The 21043-nt window shown below is 42.8% G+C and overlaps 1 protein-coding gene across 2 annotated transcripts in view; it reads left to right on the top strand.

Moving 5' to 3' along the window:
- The first annotated feature begins 7874 nt into the window (after window positions 1-7874).
- Window positions 7875-21043, top strand: part of SCN2A (sodium voltage-gated channel alpha subunit 2) — a 61114-nt gene continuing 47945 nt past the window's right edge. Inside the window, exons 1-5 of one of the 2 annotated variants that reach the window (XM_088660936.1) lie at window positions 7875-8187; window positions 16217-16335; window positions 18204-18293; window positions 20038-20166; window positions 20749-20840. In XM_088660936.1, the coding sequence (XP_088517062.1) occupies window positions 7918-8187; window positions 16217-16335; window positions 18204-18293; window positions 20038-20166; window positions 20749-20840 (700 nt within the window). In that variant the 5' untranslated portion in view covers window positions 7875-7917. Of the gene's footprint in view, window positions 8188-16216; window positions 16336-18203; window positions 18294-20037; window positions 20167-20557; window positions 20650-20748; window positions 20841-21043 lie in introns of both variants that reach the window. The other variant, XM_088660933.1, reaches the window with a different exon arrangement.

Raw genomic sequence — 21043 nt, 5'->3', positions numbered from 1 at the left:
CCACCACCTGTCTTATTCATTTTGCTCAAAAATTAAGACCAGAGTTTACTCTCACAAAGGGTCATGTGGCTTTCCCTGTTTTTTGGGTGGCGGTGGGAGAAACAGAGAGTTCCAAGTTACCTATGTGCAAAAGCACAGTTGATAGGACTCTTTTAAGATTATCCATGCAGAAATTAACACACACGAAGAGATTCGGTTTTAACTCCCACAGAAATGCAGGCCCATACATTAATAATCACTCAGCTTTCCTTATGTAACTCTTGAAAATTAACTACCTCGGGGATATGCAGTTCTGTATTTCATCATGCCTATTGGACAGCTCTAAAAGTGCTTTCTGCAGAGAGACAGTGGTTTCTGCAAAAAGACTATCCTCTCTCTCTCTCTTTTCCTATTTAAAAACGTGATCCCGGTTTAGTTCCTGTTCTCTTTTCTTTTAGCTGTCCACCAGTCCTCTTCCCACTACTCTCTATCCATCTTGCTTTGTTGTCAAAGCAACAGGACACAGAGCTATGGAGACAGACAAAATTGCTAGTTTAAGTCCCTTAACCAACCAGAAGCTGAAGTGAGGGCAGGCAAAAATCAATAAGAAAACCTGCCTTGTCATTGGCATACCCAGAAAGCATATAATAGCTCTCCTGTCTACTTTCTGCCTTTAACTGTGAAGTGCAATTAAGACTGAACTTTAAACAAGTTTGATTTTATTCTTCTAACCTGACTAACCAAGTCTCAGTGACATATCAGGAGATAGGCTATTAAATATCTAAAGAGCACCCACATACTGATGGATTTCTCATTTTGTATGAAGGAACAGGCAAGTAGGCTCCTTCAGGAGAGATGGCTCCATTCATTCTTACACACTACTCTCAGTGTATATCCCACCCTATCCTGAAGATCTGGGACAGCCAGTATACTAGGAGAAATGTACAAATACCCTTTTGTATTCCTAGTTACAGGTAGGTAGCCGTGTTGGTCTGCCGTAGTTGAAACGAAAGGGGAAAAAATCCTTCCAGTAGCACCTTAGAGACCAACTAAGTTTGTTATTGGTATGAGCTTTCGTGTGCATGCACACTTCTTCAGATACCAAGAAGTGTGCATGCACACGAAAGCTCATACCAATAACAAACTTAGTTTGTCTCTAAGGTGCTACTGGAAGGAATTTTTCCCTTTTGTATTCCATTGTTGTTGTTGTTAATAATAATAAAGATAAAACTTGTATACAGCCCTTCATCCAAAAATCACAACAAAAAAATGCAAAATAAGAACACAAAATACATAACAAACAAAAAAACCAACAAAAAATCAATACCCCCCCAAAAAAACCCCACATTTAAAAGGCCATAGAATGTAATCAGCCAAAGGCCTGGTTAAAGAGAAACGTTTCTGCCTGCACCTAAAGACATGTAATGAATTAATCTGAACTGAGCTTCAGTTTGTTGGCTCTCGTCCAGTCCATTACCAGGGCAAAACATTCCATAGCTAGAAATGCAAGAAGCATTTAAAACCCACATATTTCCTCTGTATCCTTTTAAATTGAGGTTTATTGCAAATTTATTAGAGAAGAAAGAAAGAAAACCACAAAGCCAGAACAAAAAATACAATACAATAAGCATCTACATATCTTTTAACCATAGTTCCCAAAGCCAGCCCAGAAAGAAGCACAAGACATTGCTTGTAAACACTCCTTGGGGCCACACACAGGTTGTTGGAGCTCCCTGGAGAGGAAATTCCATAGTTTTACACATTTTCTTGATGTCAAGAGACTGAGAGAGAGCGAGAGAGCAGCAGAACATTGTGCATGGGAGATACAGTATTGCTAAGACGTCTCTGATTTCTGCCAGACATGGGTGCCTGTCCCATGCCATTTAAAGCTGTTGCATACACTGACTGAAGCAGTTGTTCCATCAGAAAGTAGACTGTCACAATCTGCAGTTGATGAAACTTCTAGGCCAGCGGTGGGGAACTTGTGGCCTTGCAGATGTCACTGGACTCTTAACCTGCATCGGCTCCAGCCAGCAGAGCCAATGGTCAATATCTAGGCACCTGCGAGTTTTCCACTGTGTCAATCAAGGGCTCCGCTTTGTAAAGTGTATCGCAGCGGCACCCTTACAAAGTCCTGTCCAACGTCGCCACTCTCTCCAGACATATCAAAAAGGCTATGCAGTGCCATATTGAGCATCATCAAAATGTCACCACTCAGCATGAATTGGAAGGAACAGCCAATAGGTGGGCAAGCCTGGCTTCTCTCACCCTAGTGCAGCAACAGTCCAGGCACCCACATCCTCCACCACCTATTGTGATGTGGAGCCAGGGACCCGCACACAAAAGGTCTCTGGAGCCTGATGATGAGTACGCAGTTCAGTCAGACAGGCTCTATAAAGTCACTGCTCCATCATTTATGGCAAGGGATGCTTTTTAGATTCCCTGTTAACAGGAGTTTGTTTTTCTCCTCATGCGATGAAATCCATGCAGTGCACAAGAGGCTTCCGATAGGGGAAAGCTTTCATTCATTTTTATTTTATTTTATTTTTCCCCAAGAAAATGAAGAAGCACAACTTAAGTCTCCACAAAAACAGGTGCTGCTGTGTGCAATTGCACCGTGCGAAAGGAAGGCTGGCTTACAGCGCGTATTCCAATCTATATGTAAAAGCACAAGTGCAACGGGAGGATAAAGATTAGGCATAAGTTTCAGCGCTACTACAACTTTCAGTGAGTTTTCCTGCAGGCACCAGGAGGAGAGGCCACCATCACAGCTTGTGGCAGCGAATCCCATACTTTATTATACATAGCGTTAAAGAAGTAAAGAGTTTTTTTCTCCCCTGTGTGATGTGGGTGGCAACACGTTGGAGCATCTTAATATGAATCATAGAACCACAGAATTGTAGAGTTGGAAGGGACCACGAAGGTCATCTAGTCCACCCCCTAAAAACCTGGAATCTTTTTTTTTTTTTTGCCCAACGTGGGGCTCGAACCCACGACCATGAGACTGAGTCTCATTTCTCTTTCTTCCCGATGCACCATTTGAACTGGAAAGCCTTCCAAATACCGCGCACACGTGCCATATTCCACATTAATCCCGATTGGTCCTAAAACTGCTTCTGTACGCAAACTACCCGCTCCGTTCACCCGCGTCTGCTAATCAGCTTCACTTACATCTTTCTTTCTTGTTTGTTTCTGGTGAACCACGGTGCATCGTTTAGGAGATTTTTTGGGGGGAGCGTAAGAAAACGCCCCCCCCTTAAAATCCTTACTTTGAAACCCAAAAGCCTTAGGGCTTGAAAAACAGCTCAGATCTGAGAGGCTTCTTCCAGCGTCCCCCGCAAAGAGATCTTTCGCCCAACGCATTGCGATCGCGTGCGCGCGCCACCTTGTGGCGTTTCTAGCGCCGAGTGGCCCTTCTTTGCACAGGAAATGCTAGTTTTTACTTCAGTAACCAAGATCCTTTAAGCAGGAAGTTAGGTGTGGTCTGTTGAAGGAGAATCACATTAAAAAATTAAAAGCAACATCACTACTCGCCCCACCCCACCCTCACCCCCACCCCCGCGCGCAAAATAAAGAAGGGAAAAGGATGGTGGCGTTTTTGCTGCATCTTCACGAGGATCGTGTGCCAAACCCCCATAAGTGAACGATCCTAATAATAAGGGTAATAATGCATGACTTATGCGTCTGCAGTCTTGACAAAAGGACCGTGTGTGTGTGTGTGCGCGCGCGCGCGCGCGCTATTTCCTAGACATGGTTTTCTACCCACTTTTCCATTTTTATTCCTAACGCTCCGGTCGCCGCCTTTTTGGATCGCGCGTGTTTTGCCTGTGACAGGGAACCTTTGCACATCGGAGGCGTCGCAGGTGCCTTTCGTCTGCGGCACCAAAACCTGTTTTCCTGGTGCACACCTGCAGGAGTGTGGTGTGTTTGTCTGTGTTACTGGAGACGGAGAGGGAGGAGAGATAGGCTGCAGCTATTCCCCAAAGAGGAGGACTCCGAGGCGCGAAGCCGGTGGACACTTGTTATGTATATACCCTGGGGGCGGGAGATAATTTTTTAGGCTGCGGACTCCCTTGCCGCGTGCCATATTCATTTTATCATTGCTATTCCAATAGATCATCTGGCACTCAAGCTGTTAATCTTCTGTTGCTGTTACTATTTAATTGCTTGGATAATGTGTTTTGTTTGTTCAGGGTGGTTGGTTTGGTTTATATATGTATATAATGTATCTATGTATATATATATATATGTATATAAAAACAAAAATAGGATGTGGCACAGATTATGCTTCGGATTTAAGCTTTAAGCATCTTTTTCATCGGATTATTTTTATTTTTCAGTGACATATGCGTTGAAAAGATTTCCATTCTCAGTTCTGGGAGAGAGAAAAAATAAAATAATTCTTACAATTGAAAGTAATAGGCTTAATTTTTAAGAATAGGGTTTGACTGTTGTTATTAGAGGAAGCCCATAATTCAATTAAGGATTCCTCCCATCCCTAAATCTATGTACTGTAAAGTTATTTGGCGGTGCTGTATTCAAGTGTCCAAGCCCGATTCCTTGCTCTTTGTGTATATATATATCACATTCCTCTGGGTGCAGCTGGAGTGCCATACCACTGAATCTTTTAGGTGACAGTAATGGCCTCTCTGTGGTGGCAACAGCAGTAAACAGGAAGTGAAGCAAATCCCACCCCTCCAGCCTTAGACTGTACCATAATACTGTAATATGGAAATGCTTCTTTTTAAAACGCTCCCTAACTTAGCTGACTCAGCATACCAGCAAAGGTAGCTGCCAGACTATATGCCAGATTTATTGGGGTGACCTTTTGTCACCATAGGCAGCTATTGCCCCCATCGCCACACGTGGAAAATCCCCTTGCCTCATGGCATTTATGTCTTGACAGGACAGCTATTTTCCTAGGACAAAAACTGCTTGACCTGGTGGCTGAAGGGGTATTGCTTACAGCGCCTCCAAGTGTCCCTATTTTCCAGGGACAGTCCCAGATTCACAGAAGCCGTCCTGGTTTCTGCTTTGACCCCAGAATGTCTCACTTTTCCTTAGGACATCCCTAAGGGTATGGAGTTAAGCGACCTCTAAGCCAAGGAGAAAAGTAACTATGCAACCTTTAGAAGACATCTGAAGGCAGCCCTGTATAGGGAAGTTTTTATTGTTTAATGTTTTATTATGTTTTTATATGTGTTGGAAGCTGGCCAGAGTGGCTGGGGCAACCCAGTCAGATGGGCGGGGTATAAATAAGATGATGATGATATTAATAATAATAATAGAATAAAAAGGTAAAGGACCCCTGACAGTTAAGTCCAGTCGCGAACGACAGGGAGCCAACGTTTGTCTGCATACAGTTTTATAAAGGTCATGTGGCCAGCATGACTAAGCCGCTTCTGGCGAAACCAGAGCAGCGCACAGAAACGCTGTTTACCTTCCCGCCGGAGTGGTACCTATTTATCTACTTGCACTTTGACGTGCTTTTGGACTGCGAGGTTGGCAGGAGCTGGGACCGAGCAACGGGAGCTCACCCCATCGCGGGGATTCGAACCGCCAACCTTCGATTGGCAAGCCCTAGGCTCAGTGGTTTAGACCACAGAGCCACCCGCGTCCCATAATAATATAGGCATGCCCAATAGGTAGATCACTAGATGTCTGCGGTAGATCACTGGTAGATCATTGGCTCCCTCCAAGGAAGCTGAACAACTGTGGCTCCCCTAAAAAAAGTAGTTCAACATTTTACCTCCTCCCTGAAAAAACTCAACAACTTTGACCTGAACCCCGCAAAATGGGGTAGATCACTGCCAGTTTTTAACTCTGTGGGAAGATCGCAGTCTCTTGGGAGTTGGCCACCACTGGATAGGACATCCCTATTTTCATCAGAGAAATGTTGGAGGGTATGTGCATATGTGCTATGCACTTCTGTAGTAGGCAGAAAGACTGCTTCAATATGAGAAGATACTTAATTATTATTTTGCTGATTCCAGAATTCAGCCTTTTACTCAGTAGTGGACCTGGGGTTCTCAAATGCCAGTGGAGACCCGTGCAGAGCCCAAACTCGATGTGTTGCCTCTCGCTCCACTCCAAATCATAGTTGTGGTGCCTCCGAGGCTCCACACCCAGTGTGACCGAATCGGTTCCGGGCCCCTAAATCCGGCTCTGGACTGGATGGGAGCCCCTCAATTGAAGCTGAATCCCCCCCAAAAAAAAACCTGCAGTGGGAAGGTGGGCAGTTCCCATATCCTGGAACTAGGATATATGACCTGTTCTGGGCGGGGTTACACACACCCCACAGAAAAAAATGGGTTCGTAATCTGGGATTATTCCTGTATCCCACTTTGTCACTGGTGTCTCAAGCGGATTCTGTGGCTAGGAATGTGTATGCCCATATTAGACTGGTTTTCCAGCTAACTGTTGTTCCTGGACTGGGATAGCCTGGCCTCAGTTGTCTGTTCTCTAGTGACTTGCTTGGACTACGGTAGTGTGCTCCACGTGGGGCTGCCCTTGAAGACAGTCCAGCAGCTGCAGAATGCTGCTAAGTTAGTGAGTGGTGCAGTTTGATGAGACCATAGCTGCCAAGTTTTCCCTTTTCTCGCGAGGAAGCCTAGTCAGCATAAGGGAAAATCCCTTAAAAAAAGGGAGAACTTGGCAGCTATGGATGAGACCATGTGCTACTGTGTTATTAGCATAGAGTAGTTGTGTTTGAGTAATTTTGCAAACTGTATTGATTTCTAATCTGTCATAGGAAGAATAAAATAGCACTTAACGTATTAGGAATGTTTTTTTATTCCCTTAAAATCCTTGTGATGTAGATGATTACGCCTCATTTTACAGGTGAGGACTACAGCAAACATCCACCTGCCTAGCTAACATGTTGTTTGATAAGTTTTTAGAAACCAGGCAAAGGTTTCTCTTCAACCAGGCCTTTGGATGATTAACATTCTATGTCCTTTTAAATGGGGGTTGTTGTTTTTTTTGGGGGGGCAAGTATTGGTTATGTTATTATGTTATGTTATTTTTATTATGTATTTTGTGTTCTCATTTTGTATTTTTATGTCATGAACATAAAAATGTGATCTTTGAATGAAGATCAGATCAGTACAGTCATACCTTGGATCCTGAACACCTTGCGAGTCAAATGGTTTGGGTCCCGAAGTGAGTGTTCCAGTTTGTGAATGTTCTTTGGAACCTGAACGTCCGACGCAGCTTCCGATTGGCTGCAGGAGCTTCCTGCAGCCAATTGAAAGCTGTGCCTTGGTTTCCGAACATTTTGGAAGTCGAACAGACTTCCGGAAGAGATTCTGTTCAACTTCCGAAGTACTACTGTATACAAATTCAATCAATCAATCAAAACAACCAGTGTGACAGCCAGTGAGCTATCAGGCCCAATTTAGCGTGTTCACTGTTGCATATAAATTCCTAAATGGCTTGGGACCCAATTACTTAAAAGAGTGTCTTCCCCAGTATCAACCATATTGGACCCTATAATTTGTAGATGAGGCCTTGTTGGTGATGCAGCCATCGGGGCCTGCTCAGTTGGTGTTGACCGATGACAGAGCCTTCTCAGTGGTGGCTCTCCATTTGTGGAAAACCCTCTTCGGTGAGTTTGTCGCCACAATTATTAACTTTCAGCAATTGGAAAACATTCATGTTTACCCAGGCCATTGGTGGCTAAAGAATACTGCTCATGGCAACCCTGAGATCACTGGATAAAGCAATGTTTTTTTAACCATAACTGTTTTTAGAATGTCTTGACCATTTTTAAAATGCTTTTTGAAATAAATTGGGGTTGTGTTTGGCATCCTGGACTCCTTTGGGAGGAAGGGCGGGATTTAAATTCAATAACTCTCTCTCTCTCTCCTATGTTTTGTGTCTCCTAGCACTTTTTTATACATGGGACACAACTGTAATTAAGAAGTGCAGGATGAAAAGATGGCGCAATCAGTGCTGGTACCACCAGGACCTGACAGCTTCCGCTATTTCACGAAAGAATCGCTGGCAGCTATTGAACAACGCATCGCTGAGGAAAAAGCGAAGAAGCCCAAACACGAGCGCAAAGACATCGACGACGATGAAAACAAACCAAAACCCAATAGTGACTTGGAGGCTGGCAAATCACTGCCCTTTATCTATGGAGACATACCTCCGGGAATGGTGTCGGAGCCCTTGGAGGATCTCGACCCATACTACCTTAACAAAAAAGTGAGTCTTTGCTGTGAGTTTAGTGCAAGTCCCACTGGAATAGGATGGGATGGAAACCCTGCAACCTTTCAGCTGAATGCTTTTTAGCCCGTGCAACGTACTGACGCTTATTATCCAATATATTCTGTTTTTCTTAGTTGTCTTCACTGACGTTGCCCATAAATAAGTGCTACATATTATAGTGTTTATAATATTCCCCTCCTCTATATTTGCATACAGTGAAGCAATTTTATTATACGATGCTTGGCATTTCGTGGCAATTGTTGCTTACAGTATCTTACACCTAGGGAAGGGCTTGAAAAATGAATGAACAGAGGCTTTATTAACTTCGCTGCTAGCAGCACATCTTCTCTTAGTAATTTTTTTAAAAAAATATTAAGTACATTTTGCAGTTGCTCTTTGGCTCATTTATGTCATGTCTCTGCAACAAGGGTTTACACTGCATATTTTGTTTCTGAGCTGTCCAGTCATCAGCAAAGTTTGATTTTATTTATTTACAGTATTTGCAAAATAATTCTGTACCTCCAACATTAAGAAAAAACTAATAATACCATGATGGCAAATAGCATAGCAATAGCTGTGGAACAATACTCTCAGAAGGACTAAGGCAGCTTTCCCATGATGCAGTGTGAAACTGTTGCGTAAGGCAGTCGGTTCCATAGATGGCACCATTTCCTTGCTTCCATAGTCAGAACAATCAGGACTGGGCTTCCCCTGAAGCAGTGCGAAGTCGTTACTTATTCCACATATTACCTCCTTGCCTCTTGGTGTTAGTCCATAGGACCTGGGCATAAGTTTACTTGTTAATTTCCGCTTTGAAAATGTTTAAGGGCAGAACTGTACTTCTCCCTCCTATGCAATGTGTGTACTAAGCCCCGCTCAATGAAGAATCGTTATCTTTCAAAGGTTATGTCTTTCAGATGACTTATTCTGAATTGAGTTGTTTTACTGTGGGAAACAAATGGTAGGTTGCAGTTGAGAGGTAGATAAGACTCCTAGCTTACCCTCTGCCTGGCCCTTTCCCGCAAAGTAAAAGGCAACTCAACCATGAGGATTTTAATCTTGGCTGGAAATGTCATTGATTTGATTAGACGTAGATGTACCATTTCATTAGAAACAGAGAGGTGACGCTTTCACTTAACTCTGCTTAGCTATACATGGGCAGATGCATGGATAATTTCTGTGATTTCTCCCATGAGCCCAGATCTTACTGTTTTGAGCATAAAACAGCCCTCAGACATGGCAGCTCAACAGAAAACACTATATTAGGAAAGGTTTCTTTAAAAAAAAAGTATATGAAACAATCAGACTGGAAGTGAAACATCAGACCAAGTCCAGCATTTTGCAAAGACAGATATCTTTCAGAGCTCACAAATGTATAGGCCTTCTTTTGTTGTTTTTCCCTAGTATTCCTTAATTTCAGGTGGCATGCCTCTGTATGTGGAGGTTCCACTAAGTTCTCGTGACTCATTGCCATTGATAGGCCTATCTGCTCTGATTCTCTTTTAAAGTTGCTATCTTATAGCAATGAATTTTGAAGTTCACATTGTATGAAGAAGTTGTGTATCTCCTTTGTTAAAGGGTAACCCTTTGGAAACTAATTAGTCTCTTGAATTATTTGTTCAACAATACAGAAGCTGGAAAAAAGAACAATGACAGCCCCACTTAGGGTGGTTGTTGCTTGTTGGCTTGTATGTTTTTTTGCAGGTAATTTCTGCAACATGTCATTGACACAAAAATAGTGTTTTAGTATTGGCTGTATACTGCGTCACCCATATGCCACTTTGCTTTCATAATTGTTTTGCAATATTTCTGCATTATTGCCATATGGATGGGCGCTCTTGTTCTATAGCACAACGCAAATAGGACAATAGAAACTCAGAATATATGTGGTATGAAAAGTTATAGGATTTTAGCAGGAAATTATGAGACATGCACCTATTGCAAACAAAGCAGCTTGATTGTTACAAACTTAGTGGATCAGGGGGATGCTGTTGATGTAGTGTATCTTGATTTCAGTAAGGCTTTAAAAAAAGTCTCCCATTATATTATTGTAGAGAAGCTGGTAAAATGTGGGCTGGATGAGGTAACTGTTTGGTGGATTTGTAAGATGGTTGACTGACCAAATGCAGAGAGTACTCACTAATGGATCCTAATCATCCTGGTGGAAAAGTGACAAGTTGGGTGCTGCAGGGTTCTGTCGTGGGCTTAAGTCTTTATAAATAACTCGGATGAAGGAATTGAGGGGATGCTCATCAAATTAGCAGATGACACCAAACTGGGAGGGGTCATTAATGCCACTGAAGACAGAATTGGGGTTAAAGATGACCTTAACAGATTGGAGAACAGGCCGCAAACTAACAAAATGAATTTCAGCAGGGACAAGTTTAAGGTTCTACACTTGGGAACTTAGATGGTCTTCAGCAGCTTCACCTTTTGTAGCTCCCCCAAACCAGGAGGTGAAGCTGTTTTCCTCTAGAAACGTGTGTATGAGGAAAGATGGGGAGAAATAAAGAAAGATGGGGGAGAATAAAACACCTGCAAGAGGGAAAGACATTTCGAAAAATTAAGTGCAAACATTTGGGGCTCAGAGATGATCAGAAGGAGCAACTTCTTGTTGCTACAGAAAGAGTCATTTATGCTTCCAAGGATTCAGGTTAGGCCACCTACAGTATTTGCTAATCCTGTGGCCCTCCTGTTTTAAGTGAAGCTTGCCTGCTTATGCTTCCTCGGGGATGTGCAGGGCTGCTGGTCACATCATGGCTGTCTTCAGAACAAGAGGGAAGGTCACCCCCTGCACCTCACCTTGTCCCTGAGCAGAGAGAAAGCCCTAGTTCTACCTCACCCCATATATGTGTATTCAGGGTCAAACCTAGATGTCCCTTGGAACTCAGGGAATTATCGCTTGCTGAAATCAAACAGCAAAGCTTCTCGAGCATAAATTTGGTGTGAAGTTTTAACTGCAGATTTCCCGCCCACCCCTTCCCTGTTTCTAAATGAGAAGGCATTTTTAAAAATAAATTTTAAAAAATGTGATGGAGCTGTTATTGGAGGATTGTGAATAAAATATAAATGGTTACTTGATTGCTGCTGATGGCTAAATGTAGACATGAGAGCACAAGCAATTCATAAAAAGAATGAAATATGAGGAATAAATGTATTAGCAGCGGTGAAAACCTGGCAGAGAAACAAAACTTGCAATCTTGGCAGGCATGAAGGAAAACAGCCATTGTAGTTATGCAAGTGTCTACTCTCTTGTGGGGGGGGGGGAGACAAATATCTCAAGTGCTTCCTATAGCATGCGATAGTAAAAGCAAACCAGCCCTTGTGGCCTGAGTTTGTGAGGTATGTTAGACTTGAACACGTGCAAGCAATTATTCTAAACTATTCATATTTGAATGCATTACTACAGCAAAGGAGATGTCACTTGAAGGTGTGAGAGACTGCTTACCAGTTCATTCCCTCTCTTTTCTGTACAAAACGAGGACTGAAGGTTTTAAATGCAGTTAGATGAATAAGCTAAGCACTTGCACCCTAATGCAGTCAACTATGACTTTGCTTCAAAGGCCGTGGGACTTTACAGTGGAATCCTAAACATTTATACTCAGAAGTAAGCCCCATTGCGTTCAATGAGACTTACTCCCTGGGAAGCGAGTGTAGGATTCACTCCTAAGCACACATACTGGGCTGTTAAGCCTCACAGAGCTCAGCAAACTTCTGAGTAAACCTGCAGGGGGAATATGTTGTTAAAACCCATAAAACTGCAAACCTGAAGATGCTGCAAAACGGCAGGCCTGAAGTTGTTGCTTAGGAACACAGGAAACTGACTTTTACTGAGCACTGGTCCATGCAGCTCAGTGTTGCCTAAACTGACTTGTCAGTGACTCTCCAGGATATCAGACAGGAGACATTCCTAGCCTTATCCTGGAGGACGCCAGGGATTGAACCTGGAACATTTTGTGTGCCAAGCAGATGGTCACCCACTGGCAAGCTACTGCTGTGCAGTTGTAGGAAACCATTTCCAAGCATCAACAGGGCCGATGAGGTAATAGGGATGAGGGGGCTGTAATAACAATCGGTATCTATTCTGAATCCTCATGCTGTTCTGACCAAATGCCACAGTGCTCTACCTGCATGCAGACTAATCCTTTCTTTTCCTTTTTCTTTTTGAAACAACAGCTGTCTTGCAAATAATTGCAAGGACAGAGCCGGTAAAACCCAAATCCAGTTCTCAGGTGCGAGGCTCCGTCTTTAAAATTCACACACAATGGTCATTCAGGTCCTGGCTGGAAGTTAAATGCAGTGCCACTGGGTCAGCCCAATGGCCCATCTAGTCCAGCACCTGGCTTGAGAGCAGTACATGTGAAAAGGATCTAGGAGTCTTGGTAGACCACAAACTTGACATGAGTCAACAGTGTGATGCAGCAGCTAAAAAAGCCAACACAATTCTGGGCTGCATCAATAGGAGTATAGCATCTAGATCAAAGGAGGTAATAGTACCACTGTATTCCACTCTGGTCAAACCTCACCTGGAATACTATGTCCACAGTTCAAGAAGGATACTGACAAGCTGGAACGTGTCCAGAGGAGGGCAACCAAAATGGTCAGAGGCCTAGAAATGATGCCTAATGAGGAACGGCTTAGGGAGCTGGATATGTTTAGCCTGGAGAAGAGAAGGTTAAGGGGTGATATGATAGCCATGTTCAAATATATAAAAGGATGTCAAATAGAAGAGGGTGAAAGGTTGTTTTCTGCTGCTCCAGAGAAGCGGACACGGAGCAATGGATTCAAACTACAAGAAAGAAGATTCCACCTAAACATTAGGAAGAACTTCCTGACAGTAAGAGCTGTTCGGCAGTGGAATTTGCTACCAAGGAGTGTGGTGGAGTCTCCTTCTTTGGAGGTCTTTAAGCGGAGGTTTGACAGCCATCTATCAGGAATGCTTTGATGGTGTTTCCTGCTTGGCAGGGGGTTGGACTGGATGGCCCTTGTGGTCTCTTCCAACTCTATGATTCTGTGATTCTATCCTGTTCTCACCGTGGCCAGCTAGATGCCTATGGAAAGTCCTCAAGCAAGACCAGAGGGCAACAGCACTCTCCCCCGTTGTGATTCTCAGCAACCAGTACGCAGAAGCAGTTTGCCTCTGATACGGGAGGTGATATGGCCATTGATGGCCTTACCCTCCACAGATTTCTCTAACCCCATTTTAAAACCAACTTGGTGTCAATCACTACGTCTTGTGAAAGCAAATTTCGTAATTTCACTATATGCTGTGTGATGGAGTCCCTCCTTAAGTATTAAGTTAGTCATGACTAACATAAATCCATTGTTTTCAACTGATCTAACTCTGACTATGACTTTGGGCTGCAGCCCAGGATGCTTAAAGTCACTGGGTCCTTGCATTGTTTTCCATACCAGGTGCCGCGAAGGAGAACAGCAGTATTTATATTTGTAAACTTTTTAGGCATTGGCCCACGCATAAAAGCACAATGCATCTGAAAACAAAAACTAGGTGTTTTAAATGGCAGCAGTACAAAATTGTTTTACAATATACCCGCTTTAGAAAACAAAATAAAACGGCAGTGTGGATTCTAGCAGCTAAAAAAGTATGCATTTTTTTTTAAAAAAGGTCTCTAGCTTAAAAATTATATAGGCCTAAGCTGGGGGGCAGTGGAGTCTGAAATAAATAGGTTTTTTTTTTTAATTCACCAAAATTTGCAGAGTTAAAGCCACATGAACAATGCCACATGTGACCAGAAGTCTGGAGAATAGTTTTGTTGTTTAGTCATCTTAGTCGTGTTCAACTCTCCGTGACCCCATGAACCAGAGCATGCTCTCACTTTCTTCTCAAAATTTCTCCATTTTTATGTCCATGAAGTTTTATTGGCAAAATACTGGAGTGGTTTGCCAGTTCCTTCTCCATGTGGATCACATTTAGCCTAAACTCTCGGCTATGGGTGGCCCTGCACGGCATAGCTCATAGCTTCTTGGAGTTATTCAAGCCCTTTCACCACGACAAGGCAGTGATCCATGAAGGGGTGGAGAATAGTAGTGCAGTGCTTAATCATGAAGTTCAGGAGCTCATCATGACAGCCTCCGTAGTCAAGGAAGCAGCAGTGTCACATGAGGACAGGCAGTAGCATCCTCCTGCAGTGGTGATGTCACTGGTGAGGATGGATGGGCTGAGGTGGCAGTGAGGATGGAGGAACTCTGGGCTGCTGTGATTGGCCCACAGGTAAATGCAGCCCTCCCCATACTGCTGTCCAGGTGTATGATGATTAGCTGAATTCACTTCAGATCAAGTGTTAAAATGTGTGGCACTATTCGCCACACCGCTTGGCAGCTTTGTGAAAGTGGCCAGCTTATAAATGGTCATTTACGCTCAGCAGGTAGCAGATCTCGGCCATCCTGATAATTCTATGTAGTAGATAGCAGACATAACCCACCTTCCATTCTCCATTCTGTGTAGGTTGCCAGCATTTTAAAATTTCATCTTAGGAGGGAACGTGACTGGAGCTCACCCAGTTACGTGATAAGGGAAACAGAATTCATCTTCTGAGTCCTTGAATATTTCTAAAGGAACCCAGAGCAGGGTCCAGGATAGTGTTCATAACAAAACACTTCCAGAACATTATTTTACCGCAAAAGCCCCTCAATGCGCTATATAGCTTAATGCTTAATTAACCCGGATGCTGTGAGAAGTGTTTCTTCTAATCCACAAGACAGGAGGTTGCTTAGGCAACCAGTCTGACTTGATATCTGGTACCAAAGAAGCCATCGCAGAGTGAGGACCGGTCATTTGAATCCAGTAGATAACAGGCAAGTTTAGGTGTTAACACTGCTTGGGAATTTAAAGAAATCTGTATGTGTTCAGGAGGCCAGGCGTCTCTCACATGTGCGCATGCACTGCTCAAAAAGTCGCTGCACCACAGGAAAGCAGCCACTTGAATTGCCTGTAGGGCAAGTTCATGCAGGTGAATGACTTCGGTGTGACCCCTCCTGTCCGTTCCTTTATGGGAAAATGATTTGTGTAAATACCAGCTGCGAAGATACCCAGCGGTTTCCCAAAAGTGGCCCTGAGGCCCTGGATATTACAGCAGAAATATACCCTCTTCCTGCACCAGGCATTCCTTCATTCAGTTTGGAGTACAGTCAGAACAGGCATGTAGGTTCAAATGTTCCAATTTTTTTTTAAAAAAATTGTTACGTTTGAACCTACACATTAGCAAACCCTGCCCCATTCATTTTTTTGACACATCCACTTTTTTGACGCATTTGAACTTGAGCTTCCTAGCTGTTGAGAGCCAAATCTTGCTAAAAGTTGATGTCGTAACCTTTCTACCTGGCTGGGTGAAGCTGTTCGGTTGCAGTGCTCCACAGAGCAAGGCCTGCCCATTGATCTCAGTCGACTTAGCTGTGCCTGACCAGGACCAGGCTGTTGGGAAGGAATGGCTGAGGCTGTTACCTGCCTGCAACAACTTCTGGTTCCATCTTCGAAAGAAACTGGTCTGCAGTCATAATGGTAGGAGGAAGCAACAGTAGCCCAAGGGCCTGGACTTCGTGTGGTGTGCCCCAAATCCCCTTCCCCTTTAAAAAAACTTTTTTTAAAACAAAATTTATATGGCAGTTGGGCGCACTGCAAAGTGCAATGTTGGCAAGCCACCCACCATCTTAATTTCTCAGAGTATATTATAATTAGCACATGCTAATTTAATGCAAATTTCAGTCACGGGCCAGCCAACCAAAATCTAATTCCTAGTATTGGTTAGGAAGAGCTAATGCCTGCCTTGTATGTCTGGCTGTGCAGAAGAAGATGACTTTAGACTGAATCCTGAACCTGATTGGTTGAGTAGCCTTATGGAAATCATGGTATTAACTGAATTAGATAGGGAAGGTTTTCTTTTGTGTATACTGTTCTCTAACCAAGCTTCTGTGTCTGTGCGTTTCGGTGCTTGAGTGATAACACAGGTCAATGTTACATGCCACGAATCAATTCTTTCCTCCTTCTCTCTGTCCCTTTTTCTTCCAGACATTTATAGTATTGAATAGAGGGAAGGCGATCTTCCGATTCAGTGCCACTTCCGCCGTGTATATGTTAACTCCATTCAACCCTCTTAGAAAAATAGCTATTAAAATTTTGGTACATTCATATCCTTTTCAAGTGGTTACGTCACAAGAAGTGAAACGGTGCTACTCTGTTTTTCGGTGCTTTGGTTCTTTCCAGGCATTTGGTCCCAGGGAGCCCATATAATCACAACATGCCCCAAGCAGCTTGGCCCTGGCAAGCAGGGGAACAGAAAGAAATCAAGTGTGGCAAGAAGTGTTGGCTTGCTGTTGAATTTACTTTCCAAGAATGGAACCTCTACCTTTCCATTTTGCTCTAAGTCTCAAATGCACCTTTGGGTATACTTGCTTTCGTTGGCTAATCCAAGAAAAATCTTAAGGAGCAAAGCTATACCTGTGCAAAGAAGGGAGAAGGATTGCAGGGAGACAAACAGAAGCACCTCGAGGGGATTCCAGTTCCATTTTTTAAAATTCCCAGTTTGCATGTAACCAGAGGAGACCTAACATCCTTAAACTCACATTGCTTGGCAGAAGCACTGGCTGCTTCTTTGTTCTTTAGAACCGCCACGCCAAAAACGGCTGTTAAAGAGAAGGGGCTGGAGTATTTCTAAGTCGAAAGCTAAGGAGATCTGAAGCATGTCCTGGGAATCCCTTGCACACTACTCTGAGGAAGGGCATGATGCAAATGTAATAAATGAACATCTAAATATGCATGTATACGCCTTCCGTAAAATAAAAGAGCTCTACATATTTTTCCTAGTTTATAGTGCCATCCTGTGGCCACTGAGAGCCTATCATGTCTAGGTAATTAAACAGTATGCATTTGTGTGGGGGGTGTACCCTTAAGTTATTGAGCCTTTGAATGACAGAGGAAATAATTTCTATTGCGAAGGTGAAGAGAACAAGTTATGTCCAGTGTTCATAGTGATGTAAACCCCGGGTCATTCTGAGTGGGGCTCTTGCTTAACCTTTTCCCCATCCCCCAGGTGGGCAAGTTTCCCTTCTATGAGTAGAAGCCCAGTTTTCCCGCATGGCAGCTTCCCTGGTGATCCGTTGACAACAGTCGAGATGGGCCAAAGCCAGCAAAACATTGAGTGCTGTCTCCCTAAAGAGGCAGTGATTGTTGGCTTAATCAAACAATCACACCTGGAGTATCTAGAATAATATATATATATATTGACATAGGAAGCTACCAGGGCACTGGTCCATTTCGCTCATACTGAGTGGCAGCAACTCTCCAGATAGGAGTCTTTTCCATTGTTACCTGGAGATGCTGAGATTGAATTTGGGCCCTTTTGCAGCTGCTTCCCCATTGGCTTTTCCATTGTTTTCGCAAACAACAGCAAGAACCTAAAACCCTACCTTATTTTGGAACCTTGCCATGTTTTGAACCTACTATAAAATCTACCTTAGATGAGATAAACTTTTGATTCACATTTGAAACTAATTGTCAGGTGGCAAATGCTAACCTACAGCATTCACATACACATAGAGTTCATCTGACATCATTTTCTGCCTAATGTTCCATATCATTCTGAAACATCATTTTGAAGTTGCCTGCCACTTTGCTGAGCACAATAATGCTTAGCGGTGTCATCACCGTTTAGACTTAACATTTGCATCTTAATATTATACCGGCCACCCACATCCGACTCAAACCACTTGTTTTTACTTCTGATCCAGAAGTAAAATGACTTTATCCTTCCTTCCTTAAAAAAAAAAAACAGCAACAATTTAATAATATTTCTGAAAGGCTATTAGAATGTCCATCAATCCACCCATTTTCTTTTAAATATGGAGTAATATGTGAGAAGGTTATGCGATGTTCCCCGAGCATCATAAAAATGACAGGAAAGATTAATGATACTGGAAGTGAACCACAATGTACTGTTGATGTAATCAATTTTTCTTACAATGAGTTCTCAAGAATATGTTCCTTAACAATAACATACATTATTCAGCATGCTTATTATGTGCACTATTTTGACCAACTGTGTATTTATGACCATGAGCAACCCTCCGGACTGGACAAAGAATGTAGAGTAAGTTAAATCTAATCACTATTCAGTGTGTTAATGAATATGTAATGCATGATTTTTTATATATGTATATAAAGTCATCCAAGGGGCAGTTCTGTTGGCAAGAAACCAACAATGCTGGTTCTCATTACACGGGTTCCCACATCATGCAAGCATGCATTCTAGGGGTAGGCTGGGTGGCACGGGGCGCCCTGCGCCCACCCACCAGCCGCAACAAGAAATGGGGCGGAGCGGGGGTGCCGGAGCGATCTCTGCACCACGGCGCCAGGGTGCCCGACATGGTTGAGACGGCCCTGCATGCATTTGTGCCCAAGATTGACCCCCTACTTCTTGTTCACATTCTACACCTTTAAGCTAAAATAGACCTCAAGGCCTGACTGGACTATTTTCTGTGCTCCAGAACTGATCTTTGCTTCCCTCTGCCTCTTGCTGTTTCCCCATTCAAAAGGCAATTAAAATGCAGAATGGTGATTGAATCAGATTTGTAATATGGTACCCAGGGATGTAACAACAGTCATGTGACTTCTTTCAATTTTGACACAAACTCAATTGCTGTCTGATAACAATGGCATGTGACCAAAGGTTGAAGACAATCAGCTACAAATTCCCTCTTCAAAATGTCAAATCAAGCAGAAACTATGCCACTAAAATTGGCAAGTGAGGAAAAGTTCCAGGCTAGAGGGGAGATCAAAGTTGAACACTCAAGGAAGGAGGAGGAGCCACCTGCCCTTCTTTGCACACTGGTTTCCTTTTCCTTTTCTTCTTTTCTATTAAAATAGAATGGGGAAAATTTATGGGTTACTTGAAGACACATTGTAAACAAATCAGAACATTAGCGGGATTGATATAAATGCGTGCAGTAAGAAATAATTAAGGGGAGGAAAAGGGGAAAATTATAAATATATTTGAATTGGATGTGCAGTAACAAAAAGATAGGAAATGGCCCTAGTCAAAGTCCAACTTTACCTGTTCTTCTGTTGAACCATCATGGCGACATCCACCCACAACAAAATAGCAGAAAGTGGTATTATCCTTCTGGCAGTCCTCCTCTATTTTGGACCCCAAGTATAGAATCACAGCCTTGGAAAGGGTCCAGGGAGGACATCTAGCCCCATTGCAAATCATACAACAATATAATTCCCTGGCCTATCCTAAGACAGTTGGAGCATATAAAGCCAATCCTGGCACGACTGAACTGCCAATTAGTTTCAGACCCAATACAAAGTCCTGTTTGGGTTTTTTTAAAAATTATTTTCAACTTTTACAAAAACATTTTAGCAAAGTCTCTACAAATCTAATTTACCTTCCTGTTGACTTCCCTCCCCTCTCTTCTGCACACCTGGTTTACTCTGTTTTTGCATCTTCTTAGTGGCTGAGGAAGAAGAAGTGAAATTAACCAGTAAGAAGACACATAAACAGTAGAAGCCAACCAGTCAGTCTTCTCCCTCCTTGCCCATGTGACTTTGATCTCTCCCAGCTTTCTGCTACTAGTGGTGGTGGTGGTGAGGGGAAGCCTTAGGAATCCTGACATTGTGAGCATTGCATTTAATCAGCTCTGCCTCATACCTGGCTTGTCATCCAGAGACAGATCTCATAGCTTTCCCTTTGGAAAACAATTCATGCTTTAGACTTCTGACATCTTCCCCCCGCCACCCAATTTTATAATTGTCTGTTTTTTGTTGGGAATATTTTGTTGAAATCATTAATACTTGTTTTCTGTTAACTGTTGCACTGATATTTTCTTCAGATACACATTCACGGGAATTTACACCTTTGAATCACTAATAAAAATTCTTGCAAGGGGCTTCTGTTTAGAAACTTTCACTTTCCTCCGGGATCCCTGGAACTGGCTTGACTTCACTGTCATTACATTTGCGTAAGTATTTGTTTGCAATATTTAAAGGGGGGTGTTGTTAGTTACTGGTAACCTCAAATTGAGACAGGGAGAACCTTTAGAGAAAGAGATATACAGTATTGTTGATTGTTAGCGTCCCAGAATGGAGACTGTGCTGCAAAGCCAAATTAGAATTTCTGCCGTTTGTATTGTAACTAACTCTGGCTTAGCCCTCTTAAAATAAGCTTGTTTCATATCTTGTCTTCTTTTCTGTTCACCGGAATGGAAGCTACCTCTCAAGTTCCCAAATTAGTTTAAAATAAAGCAGTGTGATTTGCTCGCTGACATTTTAATTTAATCTGAGGAAAGGCCCCCCCAAGCAAGTAGCATAAAGTCTGCCTCAATTCTGAATAACTGTGATTTGATTCTACAGGTATGTAACAGAATTTGTAAACCTAGGCAATGTTTCAGCTCTTCGAACTTTCAGAGTATTGAGAGCTTTGAAAACTATTTCTGTAATCCCAGGTAAGAAGTGAGTGGAATGATGAAGTGTCAGGCCCCTTGTATCTCCAACTGTTTTTTGTGTGCTGTCATTGTGTTTGTGTGTGAACTCCCCTATTGCAGATATGTGACAGAGTTTGTGGACCTGGGCAATGTCTCAGCGTTGAGAACATTCAGAGTTCTCCGGGCATTGAAAACAATATCAGTCATTCCAGGTGAGAGCTAGGTTAAACACGGAGGCTGACCTTTTAAAGCTCCATTAAAGATGAAACCACACTTTTAAGCAAAAGCCGTGTTGCTCGCTGCACTGTATAAGCAAAAGAAAAAAGCAAGAATCGAAAACTTTTGTTTTCAGCGATTCTTTGCTTTTTAACTATGACAGCTTGGTTATTATTATTATTTTCCAAATCAGCCTTTG

The sequence above is a fragment of the Zootoca vivipara genome, chromosome 1, assembly GCF_965207765.1.
Source record: "Zootoca vivipara chromosome 1, rZooViv2.hap1.1, whole genome shotgun sequence".
Lineage (NCBI taxonomy): Eukaryota > Metazoa > Chordata > Lepidosauria > Squamata > Lacertidae > Zootoca > Zootoca vivipara.
The sequence above is the reverse complement of the archived record's forward strand: the minus strand, read 5'-3'. Positions and strand labels throughout refer to the sequence as shown.